The sequence below is a fragment of the Erinaceus europaeus genome, chromosome 5, assembly GCF_950295315.1.
Source record: "Erinaceus europaeus chromosome 5, mEriEur2.1, whole genome shotgun sequence".
NCBI lineage: Eukaryota > Metazoa > Chordata > Mammalia > Eulipotyphla > Erinaceidae > Erinaceus > Erinaceus europaeus.
Genome location: NC_080166.1, coordinates 21,285,359 through 21,306,571, shown reverse-complemented (window position 1 = coordinate 21,306,571; position 21,213 = coordinate 21,285,359). Strand labels below are relative to the sequence as shown.

General features: G+C 38.2%; 1 protein-coding gene across 1 annotated transcript in view; it reads left to right on the top strand.

The window, feature by feature from the left end:
• The window catches only part of CDH18 (cadherin 18), a 550,225-nt gene extending 529,840 nt beyond the window's left edge, over positions 1 to 20,385 (top strand). Inside the window, 2 exon segments of the mRNA XM_007532688.2 lie at positions 11,956 to 12,207; positions 19,631 to 20,385. Of these exon segments, the coding sequence (XP_007532750.2) occupies positions 11,956 to 12,207; positions 19,631 to 20,121 (743 nt within the window). The 3' untranslated portion in view covers positions 20,122 to 20,385.
• Positions 20,386 to 21,213: the final 828 nt, after the last annotated feature.

Here is a 21,213-nt window from a genome sequence, read left to right as displayed (position 1 = left end):
GCATAAGTGTAATGCAGAGACTCTCATGTTTGAGGCTCCAGATGTGCTGAAGCTAAAAGCCCTCAACAGTTACCTGCACGTGGAGGGCTTCTTGCCTATTAAAAACAAATAAATGCATTTGGAAAATAGCCAAGTAAAAAAATCTGTCTCTCTCTCTTTCAGTCATATACAACAAATGTATATATATATATATATTTTTTAATTTTTATTTAAGAAAGGATTAATGAACAAAAACATAAGGTAGGAGGGGTACAACTCCACACAATTCCCACCACCCAATCTCCATAACCCACCCCCTCCCTTGATAGCTTTCCCATTCTCTAGCCCTCTGGGAGCATGGACCCAGGGTCGTTGAGGGTTGCAGAAGGTAGAAGGTCTGGCTTCTGTAATTGCTTCCCCGCTGAACATGGGTGTTGACTGGTCGGTCCATACTCCCAGTCTGCCTCTCTCTTTCCCTAGTAAGGTGTGTCTCTGGGGAAGCTGAGCTCCAGGACACATTGGTGGGGTCTTCAATCCAGGGAAGCCTGGCCAGCATCCTGGTGGCATCTGGAACCTGGTGATTGAAAAGAGAGTTAACATACGAAGCCAAACAAATGTATATTTTTAATATGCTTGCTTGACCAGGGCCTTATCTTTATCACTAATTTATTTATAATCTGTCTCAAGTTCAAAAAGTACATTTGCATAAAACCCACATTATTAGGGGCTGGGTGGTATAGCACACCGGGTTATGTGCACATGGTGCAAAATGCAAGGGCCAGCATGAGGATCCAGGTTCGAGACCCTACCTCTCCACCTGCATGGGCCACGTCACAAGCAGTGAAGCAGATCTGCAGGTGTCTATTTTTCTCTCTTCCTCTCTGTCTTCCCCTCCTCTTTCTATTTCTCTCTGTCATATCCAATAACAACTACAACAAGGGCAAAAAAATGGGGAAAATGACCTCCAGCAGCAATGTATTCGTAGTGCAGGCACAACCCAGCCAACTTTTTCAATCAGATAGAAAAATAGAGAGGGATAAAGAAAGAGAAAAAAGGTTACAGACAATAATAGCACCAGAGTCCTCATATGTTTTGCTGGAACTTGAATGTGGGTCACAAGCATGATAAGGCGTATGCCCTACCCGGTGAGCTAACTCTCAAAATCAAGGCTGAATCTTACAGTTAATACCTTTAAAAACTGCCTAAGTCTAAAAGAAAAATACATCTCCTAATTAAAATCTAGTTTTACAGGACTGGGGAGACAGCATAAAAATTATTCAAAAGATTTTCATGCCTGAGGCTCTAATGTCCCAGGTTCAGTCCCTAGCACTACCACCTGCCAGATTTGACAAGTCTCTCTCTGTATTTATGTCTCATATAAATATAATAGATAAAATATTTTTTAATCAATAGAATAAAATATGTTTTTTTTCCATAATGATTATCTCTGTAATCTGTGGTGACAATATTTTAGTTTTAACAACAACAGCAAAAAAAAAGCCATTGCATAACTTCAACTTCTTAAGCAAAGAACTATAGCAAAGGAACTGTAGCCTTAAAATCACATTGTCAGGGCCCAGCAATGGTGCCCCTGGTTGAGCACACATCTTACCAAGCTCAAGAATGCGGGTTCAAGCCCCCCTGCCCCCTACCTGCATGGGGAAAGCTTCACAAGTGGTGAAGCAGTTGCTGCAGGTGTCTCTCTGCCTTTCTCCTTCTTAACCTCCACCTTCCTCTCAATTTCTTTATATCTGTCCAATAAATAGATAAAGATAATTTAAAAAATTCACATTGTCTTTGAATACATGCTTAGACCAGGGTTTTGTACATATAATTAATGCTTCATTTATTTTGTATAATAAAAATATCTTGTCCATCAATCTAAAATCATTAGACTATAAGGTGAATCAGTTTAGCTTTATGACACTTTTACTGCCTCTTAAGAGATTAAGTTTTACTTGACACAAGGAGATTTACCAGCCTAATTCCTATGTTTAATTCTAATTGTCAAGTGAATTAGTAAATCTTACAGATTTTAGTAGGAGAGGAGATGACTTATAGCTATCAGCAAACTGTATCTGTTTACATCAATCAAAACTACATGTAATGCATATTCAAAATCTAAATTTCAATTATTGTGCTGGTAATTTGCTATTAAGAGCATTCAATAAAATTCTTCTACTCATTTCATCTCAAAGGTTCCTTTTTTTTTTCTGTGGATTTCTACGTTTTAGGTACTTTCATCTCTAAAAATACAAAAAGTTCAAGTGGCTAATTATCTTAAAAATATTGAGGCAACTGTACTGCAATATACATTTTTAAATTTTATTTATTTATTTTGCCTTTTGTTGTCCTTATTGTCTTTTTAATGTTGTTGTAGTTATTATTTGTGGGGCTATGTGTAAGCTTGATAGAGCTTAGGGAGAACTCCCCCATCCTTGGATGGAGGTCTGAGAAGATACCCTCTTGTTAGTCTCTCTCAACTGAGGTGAGCAAAGGGAAGAAACCACGTCTCTCAGACTTAGCTCTTTCCTTCTTGACTGTCAAGCCCACAGAAACCTCAGTACCCCTCTCCATTAACCGCAGGCCACATGGCTGCCTACCTTAAGATTCATTTACTCAAAGTTCACCTCACCATCAGATCACGGAGGAGAACACACCTTATCACACACTCCTTCATACACCTCAGACCCCAGACAAGAGAAATTCCAAACTATATGGCCTTTTGATATCCATCTTCTTTCTGTCTCACGCTACTGGTTTAACCCCTATGTTTCTCCCAAATACCTTTGGATAATTAAGTTGCTTGCATCATGGAGAATAACTGTCTTGTATCTCATCAATTCCTGTCATACCAGGCCCCTACCATAGGGGCAAGCTGACCTTTAAGAAACCTGTAATTCAGGACATGTTTGAAATATGTTCTTTGTTTGGTTTTCTATTTAAACTCATGTCCGCCTGCGAATAAAATAGATTTGAGATCTGAGCACACTTCAGTCTCCCCAGTGTTTCTTGTCTAAATCATTCTGTCTCTTGAACGGGTGAGAGAGCATCGGTTGGTTGCCTTCCTGCTGGAGATCTCCCTGCCAGAAAGCCGACAATTATTGTTGTTATTGATGTCGCTGGTTGTTGGATAGTACAGAGAGAAATGGAGAGAGGAGGGGAAGACAGAGAGGGGGAGAGAAAGATAGTTACCTGCCGACCTGCTTCACCCTGCAGGTGGGGAGCCGGGGGCTCAAACCGGGATCCTTCCAACGGTCCTTGTGCTTTGCGCCACGTGCGCTTAACCCACTGTGCTACCGCCCGACTCCCTGCATTATATATTTTTGATCATATTAATCAAACTACTTTTGAGACTGCCATTTCCCACCATTACAATTATATATATTACTTTTTATTTATCTGCAATTTTCATTTCTATTTTTCAAAATGAAAATCACCTCATTTTTAACTTATTTTATAATAAAAAACAACCACTTAAAAGTACAACATAGGGTACTAATACTAATACTGAGGCTATTAGTATTTGGTGGAAGGATCAGTACTTTAATTTGCATCGCATGGCATTTAAGATAAGGTCATTTTCAAATTTGACTACCTAGCTGTATAAAAGATGTCTTTAGGGATCTTCTGTTTCAAATTTCACAGTCTGTAGGTAGCACAATGCAGTTATTGAGTTTGATATATAACAAACCATGTGAGATTTTATGTTTTTTTTATATTTTGGCATTGTCAGAAATAGAGTAGTCAGTATCTCATAGTTTATTTTTGTCCTTCAAATGAAATCTCACAGCTGGTGTTGTAATGTGCTTAATTTCTCTATAGAGTATAGTCATTTAACATTCCGTTTTTATCCATAGGGCTTCAAGCGACCATTCAGTAGTTCCCTCATTCCCAAACAAAATATCACACATATAAATCTGTCCTGGAAAAATATAGTTGCCCACAGAACCTCAAATGTCCTTTATTAGTTACAGAAACAGCTATTTCCTACTGTGTCAATGTACCTACTTTCACAGAGGAAGCTGGGCATATATTGATTCTACTGTAGATTTTCTTTTATCTTTCTGGTCAACCCTGAGACTACTCTTAGTAACATCTATTCAGCTACACCAGAAAGGATGGTACTGAGCAGAGACACATAAATAAATAAATAAATAAATAAATAAATAAATAAATAGATAGATAAATATAAATAAATAATTTTCAAAAGTTGAAGGCTATGTCAAGATAAACTCTTGAACCTAAAATTAAAAAGTGTGATTATTTACAGTGTTTATTTTTTACAATTGGTATTTTGCTCTAGTTGGAAAAACATACTTCTGTCATCTTTATTTATTTATTTATTTTATTTTATTTATTTATTGCATTTTGTTGCCCTTGTTTTTTATTGTTGTTCTAGTTATTATTGTTGTTATTGATGTCGTCATTGTCAGATAGGACAAAGAGAAATAGAGACAGGAGGGGAAGACAGAGAGGGGGAGAGAAAGATAGACACCTGCAGACCTGCTTCATCACCTGTGAAGCGACACACCCCTGCAGGCGGGGAGCCAGGGGCTCGAACCAGGATTCTTACAATGGTCGTTGTGCTTGGTGCCACGCTACTGCCCGACACGCTGGTCATCTTTTTTTTTTTTTTAATCTATTAATGAAACACACACACACACACACACACACACACACACACATTGTTTCACAAGTTTTTACCAACCCAGATTTACTTTAATAGTGTCAAAAAGTACAACGTGCACATGTTCACTAAGGAGTCAATAAATAAAATATGCCAAAGTGTACCATTTACTAGCATTTGGTTTCACATTCATTTTGTGAAAATATAGCATATTGTCTCAGTTGATACCACTGGGGTTATATGATCTATTACATGTCTTCAGACAGGGGAAGCTTGAATTCCTTTATTTTTTCTGCTGTATTGAGAAGTTATTTTATGGTGGACTTATTGACACATAGGTACAACTTCTAATCTCTCCAAAGAATGTCTAGAAGACATTCTTTCCCCCAAACTAGGTCCCTTTTCACCATCATGGGCCAGGACTCCAGTGCCCCTCCTTCTGTCTCCCTCCTTCCTCAAAGTCCTTTACTTTGGTAGAGTACACAACACTCAATTCAAATTGCTTGCATCATTTTAAATGGAGGATTATGTGTTCATTCTTTAAATATTTCTAAGGATATATTCTTATAATTTCCTTCAGTGTTTATTATTATTTAATGATTCCAATATAATCACCTCTACCTTGACTTACGTATCCTGTACTAATACAACTATACCACATATTTATAACAATAATGAATAGAGGGGTTTTCTTTGGTTGAATATTGTTGTCTTTCAAGCTGCTAGAGTTTTGCTTATTTCTGCAACTATTATATTATTGTGACATGTTTATGAATTATTTTGTATTTGGGGTTGATCTCTATTTTTACAACCTCATTTTTTTTTTCTCTGTCAACCTCCCCACCAACAGAACACTCTTAGGTAAATTCCTGTGCAGTATTCATGAGAAGATCTGCTGATTCTTCAAGATTCATACTTTTCATATGCATTTATATTTTCATTTGTCTCTAATACACAGTCTTGGATATAAAGAGAAAAAATCAATGGCAAAAAGGAACTGAGCAGTTTCAAATGTGGTTTTAAATAGTAATAATATGTTAGATTTATTTAAAAAAAAAAAGACATGTTCTTTATTGTGAATAGGAAAACAGAGCTCCAAAGAAAACAGTGAAGCAAAAACTAGTGACTGCATGGTATCTGATAGAGAGTGATATTACTATTGATTGCTAATTCCCTTTGGAAATATAGTCTAAATTGCTCTAAAGTCTCGGTGAAATCAATGAAGTTGATTACAACGATTTTACTGGCATCACTGATAAATCTTCAACAAAAACCCTAAGACAATGAATGGTTGTGCTTATCTGGGATTTAAAATTTATCAGGAGAGCATGTAGCAGATGGTCAAAGAGATGACCTTCCAGGGTGCAACTAAGAACATAATGACAAGTTGGATCATATATTTGTGGTTGGCAGATACACAAGTTAGGTCAAGAGGATATTTACAAACTTGAATGAACAGACAAAATCTAGTGTGGAACACTGAGATAAGTCCAATTCTGAGATTAGAAGGGGGGTATCAAGAAGCATGAGAAAAGAAATAGATTTTCGGTAAAGAGCCTAAGAAGATCAGGGTGCTAAAGTATTGCAAGACAAATGTATTTATTTTGCTTTTAAGTTCTTAATACAAATCAATATAATAAGGAAACTAACAGGCGACAAAGTCCTGCTGAGTGTCATCTAGTTCACTGTTTATCCAGGGCCTATTATGTAAGACTTTTATTTCACACATGGGCTCTTAAAATAATTAAATTACAAGTGCATCTTACTTCTGTTAGAAAACAAGAAAGAAATGAAAATATGAAGTCGTATATTTTTCTGCCAGAGTGAAACAAAAATTCTGTTTTCTTTTTTAAAATTTTATTTATTTTCCCTTTTGTTGTCCTTGTTGTTTTATTGTTGTAGCTATTATTATTGTTATTGATGTCGTCATTGTTGGATATGACAGAGAGAAATAGAGAGAGGAGGGGAAGACAGTGAGGGGGAGACAAAGATAAGACACCTTCAGACCTGCTTCACTGCCTGTGAAGCGAAGCCCCTGCAGGTGTGGAACCGGGGCTCCAACCGAGATCGGAACTTCCGCTGGTCCTTGCGCTGCGCCACGTGCGCTTAACCCGCTGCGCTACCTCCCAACTCGCGATAAAAATTCTATTTTCTTGCTTTCTCTTTAGACAGATGAATGTTGGAAAATAAAAGGTGTAGCTCAATTAGAGAGCCATATCTGAGAATCTCAAATGTTACTGTTGTTCACCTAGAGTCATATTGAGAGCTCATGTCTTCATTTTCATTTGATTCTAAGAATATTTTAATTTCCTCCTCAGCCCAATCAGTAATATTACATTCACTATCTATCTGTCAGGGTTTTCTTGAGCTAAAGTATAGCTTTATAACTAAGTAGTCACACAGGGGGTTATTTAAATGATAAGGTTGTATGGGTGTCTGACAAGTTAAGATTTTTGAAGCACATATAGCTGCAATATTTTTCAAGACATTTGATAATTTAAGACTTTAATGTGAGATTTGAATTTTGCCCCAAGAAGTATTCTCAAAGCATCCCTCTTTAACTTAAAGTGCATTGCCACTTGCAGACGTAGCATATAGCTTAGATCATACAAGATCTTTCAAAATCATATAAGATCTTTCAAAGACATAGTAGGATGCATACTGCTTGTTTGTAGGGGTGGTAGATAGAACAATGGTTATGCGAAATGACTTTCATGCCTGAGGCTCCAAAGTCCCAGGCATAATACAGAGCTGAAAAGTAATAAATAATTCTTGTTCAAAAAAAGAATGAACTCTCGAGCCAGAATGCTTCTTGCATTATAGTAAATGCTGTAGACTCCTGTCTTGTGATGATAAAGAGGTTGAAAATGTACCGATCTATTCAGATAAATATTTTTATAGTATAAGCTGTTTTGTAAAAGATCCCCCCCCCCCAAATAGTCAATTGTAAACTTCCTGGAATTAGTGTAGCTGCCAAAATGAATTTTGCTTTTCAAAGGACTCCACTTTCAGTTCTTTTACAATCTTCGCAATGGTGCCTAGAAGAGTGAGACATTTTATATCTACCTGGCAAACTTCTTCCTATCTGCACACACACACACAGACACACACACACACACAGACACACACACACACACACACACACGCAGACATATATATATCTATATATATATATATATTTGAGGAAGAAATGGAATATATATATGTATAATAGTTTATCATACTATGTCTTTGTTGTTATTTATTATTGTATATGTATTTCTTTTTAAAAACAAAAGCATTCAAGGCTCTTTCCATATTACACTGAAGATATAGTTGCTGGGGCAGTCAGGAATTCATCGAGGGCTGGGCACCTGGTTAAGTTTATTGTTAACAATTTCCTTAAGGCCTAGTCTAATACATTAGTTGTATTAGTTGTATTTCCAAGTAGTCTGTAAGATCCTCTTGCCATCCAGAATACTGAGAGCTAGAATTAAAAATTTAACTTTTGGGCGCTGGGCTGTGGTGCAATGGGCTAAGTGCATGTAGTACAAAGAGCAAGGACCCACCTGCTCAAGGATCCTGGTTCAAGCCCCTGTATCCCCCTCGCCCCCACCTACAGGGAGCGTTGCTTCACAAGTAGTGGAGCAGGTCTATGGGTTGTCTCTCTTTCTCCCTATCTTCCTCATCCACTCTCAATTTCTCTCTATTCTATCCAAAAAATCGAAAAAATGGCTGTGTAAGAGCAGTGGCTCTGTAGTGCAGGCACCAAGCTCCAGTGATAACCTTGGAGGCAAAAATGAAAAATAAATAAATAAAAATAAGCTTTGTCGTACACTATAGGAAATTGTCCTTTATTTGACTTTCATAATTTCCACTTCTCACCCAACACATAGTTTATCTTGTCATTATGCCTTTGTACAGGAATTAGTCATAAACATGTAGTATATAAATATATGTGTGTGTGTTACTTGGCTTGTGTATTTATTTAAATTTTTAATATAGTACTTATTTTTTATTTTAATCAGATACAGAGAGGGAAATGAGAAAAACACTGTTCCACTCTAGTTTATGATGGTACCTGGGGATTGAATCCGGGACCTTCGGGTCTCAGGTTTGACAGTGTTTTTACTGAACCAGGATACTATCACTTTACTCTGGCTTGTTTATCCTTAATAATATACTTGAGTTTAGAAATTTTTGTTACCCTTGTTACCTCATTTTGCAATTCTGGCAAAAAATCTCTTTTAAACAAACAAAAAATAAATATATATACACACACATATATTTATATACTTGTACATTTATATGTATTTATATCACTTTTATTCCTTTCATTTGAGCTCAAAGTTTTCTTGTTCATGTTCAGTGAGTTTTCTGCCAAGTACGTTTTTCACAGTTCCGGTGAGCTGCACAGTATCCCTTGTCAAGAGCTCATTATTCTGCTGTGCTAAGCCTTTCTAGGTGGGAAGTTCTTTGCTTCCTGAATCTTCTTTTCTTTTCAAAAGTCAAAGCTTCAGCTGAAAAAAAAGAAAGAATGTTTTTTTTTTTTTTTTTATGTTTCCATGTCTGAGAGTTTTCTATTTTAGAGCTAAGGTACACTAGAGACACATTCTGACTTTCCTGCTTTCTTGATGTTGATCATGCTTTTGATTACAATGCTGATAATCATGCCGAAAGAGAGCTTGCTTTCAGATTAAGAAAGGACATTGTCTATTCGGTCAGAGTCCTAGAAGTGGCACCCTCTCTCTATCATGCATGGTATCATGCCATTTCTCAAATGATTATTCATGAGCACTGAGATCAGGGGCCTTGCCTTAGGTCTGTCTTTTCTTCAGGGGATCAACAGCAGTCTTTTCCCTTGTGCTGAGAACTAACATGGACACACTTATATGTGTCATGATCTAATGTTTTATAATAAATAGAAATGCTGCCCCAAAGGAGAGGTTTTCAGTGAACATACCTGTGATGATATTGTTATATAATAATGCATAGGTTCCCCCCTTTCTTCTTTCTCTATTCTGAAACCTCCTTTGGAATAGAAAAGTGATACAGTTTAGAAATACCGCTTCCACTAGATAACAATACATTTTATAATATCATATCATTTATGCCTTACGTGAAACTTTCAATATATCAAATATATGTTCACTTAGATGTATATATGCAGTTATACACATGCATTTTACATAAATATATAAACTTTATGATTTATATATCATATCAAATATGTAAATAATTACTTTTCTATTGCATTAATTTGCAATTAAGAAAATATACCTGGGGAGTCGGGCTGTAGTGCAGCGGGTTAAGCGCAGGTGGCGCAAAGCACAAGGACCGGCATAAGGATCCCAGTTCGAACCCCGGCTCCCCACCTGCAGGGGAGCCGCTTCACAGGCGGTGTCTATCTTTCTCTCCCCCTCTCTCTCTTCCCCTCCTCTCTCCATTTCTCTCTGTCCTATCCAACAACAACAACAACAATAATAACTACCACAATAAAACAACAAGGGCAACAAAAATAAATATTTAAAAAAAAAGAAAATATACCTGAAGGGTATTGTATTGTGTCTAGCATAAGTGGTGTGTTATGTTTGTATATCATAAGCATATTGAGCAAGAACATTCCAATTCAGAATAGAAGTAATTAATAAATATCTATAAATGTAGATGTGGCTTGACTAAATAGTGAAAAAATAGTTAAATCATTGTTCTTGTAGCAGGTAGGCATTCAGTAGCTCTACCTCTAAACAGGAGATTAGAGGGCAGGGTGCTTAAGGGAGTATTCCATTAAGACTCACATCTGTAGACCTTAGCAGCATAAAGAAGGATTAGACAGATTGAGGATGTGAGCTAGCATGCAGGGTTTTTTAAAATACTTATTTTTTTATTCCCTTTTGTTGCCCTTGTTGTTTTATTGTTGTAGTTATTGTTGATGTTGTCATTGTTGGATAGGACAGACAGAAATGGAGAGAGGAGGGGAAGACAGAGAGGGGGACAGAAAGAGAGACACCTGCAGACCTGCTTCACCACCTGTGAAGTGACTCCCCTGAAGGTGGGGACCTGGGGGCTCGAACTGGGATCCTCAAGCCAGTTCTTGTGCTTTGTGCCACAGGCGCTTAACCCGTTGCGCTACTGCCGGACTCCTAGCATGTGATTTTAATGACTCTTTTGTTAATCACTAAGTTCTTCGTCTCTGTAACTAAACTTGCCCATCATTTTCATCTGCTTCCAGTGGCAAGTGTGGAACCTTTTCACCTTGCTGAAGTATGCCATTGATAATATCTCAGTGTGACCAGCTAGGCAGTATACAGACATCCCGTGCGGGGGATCTAACTATTCTTTGAAGTGTACCACAAAAATGTCTCTCACTTGACAGGCATGCAAGAGTGAAGTAAAGATACACTAAGATAACCGTGAGCAGAATATCCTTGAGGACACCAATACTGATTGGAGTTCAATCAGTGAAATGACAGTAGACATTGTGGTTTGAGACAGTCTAGGCAATGTCCTTGAGTTGTGTTGTGGTATTATTCTGGCATCTTGATTTGGGGACAGTTTCCTCTTGAATACACAAGTTTTTTATTTGATTAATAATTCTGTATAATATAATTGGTATTTCTCTCATAAGTTCTTTCAGTCTTCAGCCTTTTGAATTTGTATGGGTTAATCAAAATATATCACTTAGGGATGTATTAGCAGGCAGAATATTTTTAAAGCACATTAAAACAGAATGAACTGTGTCATTTGTCCTGAACTTATCCACTGTTTTTGTTCACTCTGAAGGGAACAGTTTGTGCAGAGGAATTTCTGCAAGAAGTATGGCCACTAGTATGAGAAACAATAACAAAAAGAACATAAATGATAACAAAGTCTAAACAAATCTATGTGGGGCCTCCATGAGTATTGTATATCATTCATACTAGGAGCCCTTAAGGTTTTTTTGTGCTTGAAAATAATGCAGAAGTCTCCTAAGTTATAGCTTTCTGTAACTTTCAGAGTCACAGGACTGGGCTAGGGACTACTTAGGCCCCCTGAATCCCACCCTTATCCCTAGCTTTAAGCCGTTTGTAGTCTCTTTAATCATTTGACTATTAAGTCCCTGTCCAAAATGTTGATTGTCTGCTTCCTCCTCTGTCTTTGTCTATCTCCCCCTCTCTTTTAGAATGGATTCTATTCATTTTGCCAAGAGTTCTTATGATTGGGGAAACCGTATTAGTTACACATGGATGATAGCCCCTTGATGTCTCCTTGCCATTTCATATAGTGAAAGAACAGATCACACATACTCATTTTATCCATTAAAGGAAATGTGAATCTTTAATGGTCCCTTTACTAAGCACATTTTGTTTTGCTTGTGTCTGTCATAGATAACACAGCCAGCATTCTGACAAGGCGGAGGAGATTTAGTCGAACTATGCAGGATGTGTATTATCTCCCCATTATGATCTCTGATGGTGGAATCCCCTCTCTCAGCAGCAGCAGCACCCTCACCATCAGGGTTTGTGCATGTGAGAGAGATGGGCGTGTGCGGACTTGCCATGCAGAAGCGTTCCTGTCCTCTGCGGGGTTGAGTACAGGGGCCTTAATCGCTATTCTTCTCTGTGTTGTCATTCTTCTAGGTAAGTCCAGTGAAATCGCGCTGTTGATTGATGGCGGTTCTGAATGCATCCCTCAGTCACTCACCAGCAATGCATCCAGGGAGGGAGAGAGGGAGATTAAAGCCCTCAAATTTGATTATGACAGAATTTCAGAATTTGAAATGTAAAGTGTGGATTACAAAACCTTGTCAAACAGAGTCCATTTGAATTCACTTTCCTGACACCATAATCAATATGATTATAATGTGATGGAAGAGTTGGGATAGTTGAGTTTGAGAGATTGCTCATGGGTAGAGCACAGGATTTGCATGTATGAGAGTCCCAGGTTTGATCCCTCAACTCTCATGTGCCAAATTGAATTCTCTCTCTCTCCCTTGCCCTCTCTCTCTCTCTCCCTCTCTCTCTTTCTCTCACTCTCTCTCATAAAATATATAAATCTTCAAAAAGAATACAGAGTTTGGCTATTAGAAGAAAAAATGAGTAGAACAGAAAGCATCCCTTAGGAAAGGACCTATTTTAGAAAGAATTGTAATGGTTATGTAAATATTCTAAGTCCTATATTGGCAGGGCTTATACAATTTAGAGAAAGAATCATAAGTGACTTCATTCTAAAATTAATCTGAATGCCATATAAAACAGATTTCTAGCAAAAACTTTCAGTAGTGTACAGTATAAGTAAATATTCAATGATAACTGCACTTGAAATTATTAAGTCTAGGTAATTTTGTCCTTAGAGCTATTAAATTTGATTAAAAGTAATGTGAATTTGAGATTTGGGTTCTATTTCAATCTTATAAAGTATAGACTGCTTTCCCAAAACTTGTAGTGCTTTTCAGTAGTTAAACCATTTCAGAACTGCCTTTGAAATTTATATTACTATAAACTCTTTATTTGATGTAAGATGGCAAATCCAGGTGTGGCTTTTTTTAAGAAGAAAGAAAATGTAAAAATTCTTCTTTCTAGTTACAAGTGGGCGTATAATTTCCTCTCCGTTGTTGTCCTCTGTGTTCTGCCATTTTCTTAGCAAGCTTAGCTTTCTTCTCTTTTCTTGGTACAGTGCACACATAAAAAGAAAGGAAACTGTGTACCTCTGTGAGACAGAGATATTCTTGCAAGAAATGTTCCCATTTTATTCGTGGCACAGAGGACAAATGATCTGTACCAAGGGAATGGAGAGCAAGGCAGAACCAGGCTGAAAAGTTGAATGGTTGTTTTGACCACAAGGAAGACAGTTTGTTGCTTCATTGGGCATGATACAAATGGAGGGCTTTATCCTAGGAGTGTAAAGAAAAGTTGCAAGTAATAGCGTATCATCATAAGATTGACATTTTGAAATAAGTAAATAAATCAGTGACGGAGAAAGGAGTAGAGAACAGATCACAATGACCAGAAAGCGCGGGGCAAAGCTGTCAAGGAAATGGTACCATCGTGCTGCTCAGACAGAAGACAGTTTAGACAGGCAAAGTGTGTAGCTGCAGCAAGAAAAATGATGCGACGTTTGGGATGAAAACAGCAGAGCTGGACCACATGACACAGGTCCCGGAATGAAATTATTTACCAAAACATAAAGTGGATTTTCTTGAGAGTCCACCTCAGTAGACAAATAAGTGATTTAGGGCAGAAATATGTTCCCAAAGACTAAAAATAGAGAGTAATTTTAAAATATGCATTTATTTAATAGTTGTTTATTATTATTATTGCCGTTAGGGTTATTGCTGGGGCTGGGTGCCAGCACTATGAAATCTCTGCTCCTGGTGGCCTTCCTCAACCCTCCTAGTTTTATTAGATAAGACAGAGGAGAGAGAATGGGGAGATAAAGAGAGAAAGAGAAAGAGAGTCACCAGCAGGTCTGCTTCAGCAGTAGTGAAATGGACGCCCTGCAGGTGGGGAGCAGGGCTTGACCCTCTGTCCTTGCTTTTGGTAATATGTGCTCTTACCTGGTGTGCCACCTCCTGGTCCCCCCAGTATGCATTTATTTTTGAGAGCAAATCATAGTCTTGCTATAGCAAGTGTGATGGTGGGAATTGGAATCAGGATTTTACTTTTGCACCTTTGTGTTACCTCCTGGGCCAATAAATAATTATTGAAGAAAAAGCAATTCTGAATAAATGAGCCACTTGCCTAAGTTAGAATGATGTCAAAGAAGACTTTTCATGTCTTGCTAAATAGAGAACTTCCTTGACCTCAGGATAGCAGAAGTTCATTATATGTTTGAATTTAGTAAAGCAAACCATAATAGAGACTAGAACTGCACTGTCTTAAACTCAGGTGTGATCCCAAAGTGTAAAGTCTGAAAGGAAGAGTCATATAATGGAATCAGGGAAGGAGGCAGACAATGAGTTAAGCGCCATCAAAGCCAAAGGGAAAAACTTTATCAGAGAGGACAAAACATATAATAGTGAGTCTCAGAAGTGAAATAAAGTGCCAAAAATTTCACAAAATGGAGCAGAAAGATTTGTTGCACCAAAACAAAGGCTGGCTAGTTGCAGTGCTATTCACAGAATGGGTGGGAGAAGAAACAGAAACTGAGAAATTGAGGCTTTCACACTGTAGGTATTTATAGATTGATTGACTACAACTGCTGATTCATAATCTTATTGCCACCAGGGTTATCAATGGGGCTCAGTGACTGTAAGATAAATCTACCACTCTCAGTGGTTTTTTTTTTTTTTTTTTGCTTTCATGGCTATCTCTGGGGCTCGGTGTCTACACTATGAATCCACTACTCCTGGAGGCTATTTTTTCCCCTTTTGTTGCCCTTGTTATCATTGTAGTTGTTATTATTATTATTGTTATTGTTGTTGGATAGGACAGAAATAGAGAGAGGAGGGGAAGACAAGAAAGGGGGAGAGAAAGACAGACACCTGCAGACCTGCTTCACTGCTCATGCAGTGACCCCCCCTGCAGGTGGGGAGCCAGGGGCTCGAACCAGGATCCTTATGCCAGCCCTTGAGCTTTGTGCCATGTGCGCTTAACCCACTGTGCTATCACCCGACTCCCCAAAGCATATTACTTTTTGTCTTTGAAAAACAGAATGAAAGGATTTCAAAGAAGCCAAAACCAGAAAATAAAATAAACACAAGCATTGATCCCACTAGTGTTAACACACAAAGAATAAAAGTCAGTGTCCTTGCAATAACCTGTTATTCTGAAAGGTGACCACTTAGACCTTTATATAGAATGGATCTTCATGGATGCAAATAATAATAATTATAATAAATACTTTGCCTTCTTTTTTTTCCAGTTGCCATCATAAAATAATCTTTGTATACTAAAATACAACTTTTAAAAGTTATTTGAAAATTATTAATACAAGCATATATTAAGATGTATAATGCAAAATAGAATGATATTATTCATGAAGTAATATGAAGGTGGCATTTGGTATGTTTACTCTTGACTTTGAAATTCAAATATATGTTTTAAGTAAATTTTCTACTTAATCAAAGGTGGCACTTTTTTTTTTGCCTTCAGGGTTATTGCTGGGGTTCAGTGCCTGCACTAGGAATCCATCACTCCTGGAGGCTATCTTTTCCCTTTTGTTGCCCTTGTTGTTTATCATTGTTATTATTATTATTGTTGTTGTTGCTGTCGTCAGATAGGACAGAGAGAAATTGAGAGAGGAGGAGAAGACAGAGAAGGAAAAGATAGACACAGCAGACCTGCTTCACCACTTGTGAAGCGACATCCCCCTCCCCCACAAGTGGAAAGCTGGGGGCTCAAACCTGGATCCTTAAGACAGTCCATGCGCTTCAAGCCATGCGAGCTTAACCCCCTGCGCTACCTACCACTCGGCCTATGCAGAAAATTTCTTAAGTTTGAGTTTAAACAATCACTATCAGTAGTGCAATTTGTACTTTCCATGCCATGGCATTATTATTATTATTTTTTAAATTATTCTGAAGATATCTAGACAATGAACTCAGAATGTACTTGTCTGCTATTTTAAAACAAGGTTGATACATGTGTGAACTTATAATTTTTAAGGGAAAATAATCAACTTCTGAGGTAGTAAAGATGTATTTAAAATTTTTTGCAAACCTGAAATGACATACAACTTTTACAACTAAATTAACTATAAAATTAATATTTTCTTTATTGAAAAGTATTTCCTGTTAACTATTTGTAAAAAGTGGCTGTGATTATCTTATCTACTATCAGCAGAAAATACATTCAAATGCAAGTTGTATGCAACTTCAAGTTTTGAATATCAATTTTACATAAAGTAAAATTGAAATTAATGAAAATATGAAATGACAAAAATGAAAAATTCTCTCCAAATTGGAATTCCTTCATATATCAAATAATTTTATGAAACTCAATTCACTTTGATTTTCTTACATCAAACAATATCATCAAATGTGTTTAAAATTGTAGTCAAACACAGACTGGCAACTATCTCACTGGGATAGTGTGGGCTGCTTTGTTAAGTGTGTCACAGGCTCCAGCCCTGCCTCCTCTACTTGGAAGGCAGCTTATGTACTGTTATGGAATGGAGTCTCAGGCAGAGAGATGGGACACACCAAGCCAATTAGGCAGGAAGCAGTATTTATTTCATGCTGACATTATTGACCCAGAAGGCTTAGAGCCCCCCAAACCTGACAGTGGCATTTGGCTTTTTATACTTTTATCAACTTTCCCACAGTAACTCATAGCAACAAGCTTAACAGGTTATTTTATTTTTTCTTTTCTACATGAAGAGGGAACACTTAGTTTTGCTCTTTAGCGGGTTTTGCTCTCAGACCCTTTGAGCAGATGGGATAGAGTTCACTGGCAGCTGGCGAAGGTCAAATTGATTACTTTTACCAGAAAGTCCCATTTATACAGATGAGAGGAGGGAGGAGGAAGGTTGTCTCCAGCTTATTCAGCTAGAGAAGTTAACCCTTAGTTTCTTGCTTAAGAGCGTGACCCTGAGGGCCAGGTGGTGAATACCTGTTAAGCACGCATAGTGCTGTGAAGCCAAGCAAGGATCTGAGTCTGAGCCTCGGCTCCCCACCTGCAGTGGGAACTCTTCACAAGCAGTGAAGCACGTCTGCAGGTGTCTATCTTTCTCTCTCCCTGTCTGCCTCTCCCCTCTCAATTTCTCTCTCTCTCACACACACACACACACACACACACACACACACACACACACACACACACACACACACATACCTAGACACAGATCAGGTATCTTTCACAAAAAAACAAACCAGATAAAAATGGGTCATAACCTGGGTCCATGCTCCCAGAGAGATAGAGAATGGGAAAGCTATCAGGGGAGGGGGTGGGTTATGGAGATTGGGTGGTGGGAATTGTGTGGAGTTGTACCCCTCCTACCCTATGGTTTTGTTAATTAATTCTTTCTTAAATAAAAAAAAAATACACTAGTTAAATCACATATCAACCCAGATTATAAAATCAAACCTCAAAACATCAGGAATTATTTGTGATTTTGAACAAAGGAAGACACTTTCTATATTGTTTATTTCTTTTACAGTTTCGTGGCTCTGTCCCACTCTAGTTTCTTAAGGGGTCCACTACAAAAAGAAGAACCCTGTTAAACATGACTAGATTGGTATTCTAAGCTGTAGAGAAGATAGTGGGAAATCATTTGAATAAACTCATTTGACTGCTAGGCATTTTGTTTGTTTTGTTTTGTTTTTTTTACCAGACTATTGATAAAGCTCTGTGCCTGCATGATTCCAACCATCCCTGGTGGCCATTTATTCTTTCTTTTTCTGATAGAGACAGAAATGGAGAGAGAGAGTTAGAGGGTGAGTGAAAGGGAGACACTGCTCCATTGCTTTGAAAACTTCTCCCTACAGAGCTGTGCTTTTGAGTGTGTGTGTGTGTGTGTGTGTGTGTGTGTGTGTGTGTGTGTATGTTGTGGGAGAGGGCTGGGGCCAGGTGATCCAGCTGAACCTCGGTGTGTGTATGATAGTATGATAGCACTCTCTATTTGGTACGCCACAGCCTCACCCCCTGACTGTTACTTTTTAAATTAGCATCTAATTATTAAGTCATTTAGGATTGAACTTCACATCGTTTAGGCTTTAACTCTCAAATCATTACAAGTATAACATGTTGCTATTATCACTCTTTATCTTAAAACAAATCAAATTTTAGAATTTATTGAAACATTTTCATTGACTTCAAAATGTTTAAACAAACAAACAAACAAAAGAATCATGGCAGGGGGGATGGGCAGTGTCACACCTGGTTAACTGCATGTATTCAGCTCACAGACCTGGGCTGAAGTCCCCACTCCCCACCTATAAAAGGGAAACTTCACTAGTAGGGAAGCAGGTCTGCAGGTGTCTTTCTCTCCGTCACTCTGTCTCCCCTCCCTTCTTAGTTTCTCTCTGTCCTATCCAATTAAAAATAAATAACTAAATCCCATATCAGGGCAGGTGACTCAGTGAATACAGTTCAGGATCTGCATGTGGGAGGCCCCTAGTCGGAGCCCAAACATTCATTACATAGAATGGAGCAGTGCTTTCATTTCTCCCTTTCTCTCTCTTTCTCTCCCCGCCCCCAATTATTAAAAAGTAAGAGATTGAAAACATGCAACATTCTCATGTAAAATTAGTTAACCATAAGCTTATTTAAGTATTGTTTTCCTCTTGAGAATATTACTATTTGTGAAAATCACTTAACAAAATGCCATGTTACCACTTACACAGAGATACATAGGAATCGTTCAAGGAGTATCTACTCTATGCCATCTGCTCCTGAAAACCATCTGAGCATCAGAGCAATAAATACAGATTCATTAGAAGCACACCTTATCCTCCGCGGTTCCACAGTCTTTTTTAGACAGTATATTTTTAGTCCATTTTTTTCCCTGGCATCATTACGTAACTGTAGCCAACACCCCCCCTTTCAAAGTTAAAACTGTCCTTATTAACTCCACAATTAATTACATGCAGAGTGCATAATTAATTATATGGTAACCCTTATATAGATTTGCAAATAAAGGAATCATTAACTACTGGTAAATGTCTGTGCTTGTAACACTCAAGATTCAAACTTAGCTAATAGCAGCTATATTTGGAATCAAAATATATCAGGAATTGCTTTTAGAACAGCTGAGGCGCTCAAGTACCACAGGGATATCCGACCAGAAGTGAAGCTCACTCCTAGACACCCTGGGGAGTACAGAATGTTCAGATGTTCATTAAGCAATTCCTGGGAAGTTAAGCAACAAACCTAACATTATATCCTGTATTTCACTAAGCAAATGCATCACACATAATATTTACATTTTCTTTAGCTACACACTGCTCTCCGTGCAGACTATAAGTTATCCCATACTTGGATAGCAGTACTGATTGCATTCTTTCTGTTTATGGGCACACACACACTGCCTGAGCATCAGCCATCAGTTCATAGATGTTCCATCTCTGAGACGTTCCTTCGTTTCTCATGTCTAACTTTTCACGTCTTTCCATTTCTTTCTCAGCGATCGTGGTACTTTTCATCACTCTGAGACGCAGTAAAAAGGAGCCCCTGATCATATCGGAGGAGGATGTGAGGGAGAACGTAGTCACCTATGATGATGAGGGGGGCGGCGAGGAGGACACTGAGGCCTTTGACATCACAGCTCTGAGGAACCCTTCGGCAGCTGAGGAGCTCAAGTACCGCAGGGATATCCGACCAGAAGTGAAGCTCACCCCTAGACACCAGACGTTGTCCACCCTGGAGAGTATAGACGTTCAGGAGTTCATTAAGCAGAGACTAGCAGAAGCTGACCTTGACCCCAGTGTTCCTCCCTATGACTCTCTTCAGACTTATGCCTATGAAGGTCAGAGGTCAGAAGCTGGGTCCATCAGCTCCCTGGATTCTGCAACAACGCAATCAGACCAGGATTATCAGTACCTTGGAGACTGGGGACCCGAGTTCAAAAAGTTAGCAGAACTCTATGGAGAAATAGAATCTGAAAGAACAACTTAGGGGATTGATTCTGGGAACCTTCTAGAATTTTCTTCCTGAGCCAAGCAAGCTAAGAACCTCACCAATGGCAAGGAAGAAGTGTGGACACAGTACTTGAGCAAGCTATACACAGTGACTCTAGAAAACAAGTGCCCTTTTCACAATCAAAACTGGGTTGATGAGTTGGAAGAAAGTCAAATCACAACACACACGCAGAGGGGGGAGAAAACTATTGTTACTTGTGTATATTTTCAACTGCTCAATAAAGTCTGTGGTACTGCTGAATTAAGAATACCTGAATTAAGCCAAACAATGAAATTCGTTTCAATATTGTTTTTCTGATTTTTATTTTCAAAAGCTAAATGGGATCACAAAGTTTCAAAAGCACTGATGACTGATTTGTAGGGGGCGGTGGACTTGAAAAACACAAGCCATGAAGTCATTCACATTCTCAAACTTACTGCGACTCTGAAACCCACGTTCTGTTATTGTGACAAAACTCATTCACTTGGTCTTGCGTGTCAGATGCTTGAGGTATTTGCAATAACCACCCACCCCATCGTGGCCTTGTATGCACCATTTTTCTTTGCCCTCCCCAATTTTTTTCTCCATACGTGACTGATGGAGCTCGGGGATTTGCTGCTTGTACTATAACGTATGCAACTTATATGCACCAATTGTGTACTGCTCTGAAGTATGGAGGCCAAGGATTCTGTCCCATCCTCACCCCCATTTATCTTACCAGGAGAGCCTCCTTTGATAAAAGGAACAGAATGAATGAGTGAGGATACAACAAGATAGGCTGATGTCTGGGATATTTAGTTAGAGATATAGATAGAGAACTTATTCTGTATGAAACATGAAGGAACTCTACTCCTTTTTCTATTTTTTCATTTGCTGTAGTAATATATTTAATGCAACACTTTGATTCATACCCATGCCTAAATTCACTGTCAAAATGTTGGCGATTGGTTTATACCTCAGTCTAATTTCCTTATTTAGAAGACATGTATTCATCGGAACATATGCAACTCACAAGATAACAATGTAGTTTGAAAAGATTTAGCCTCCATTGGCACAACTATATAGATACACAGTTGACTTGCTTTTGTT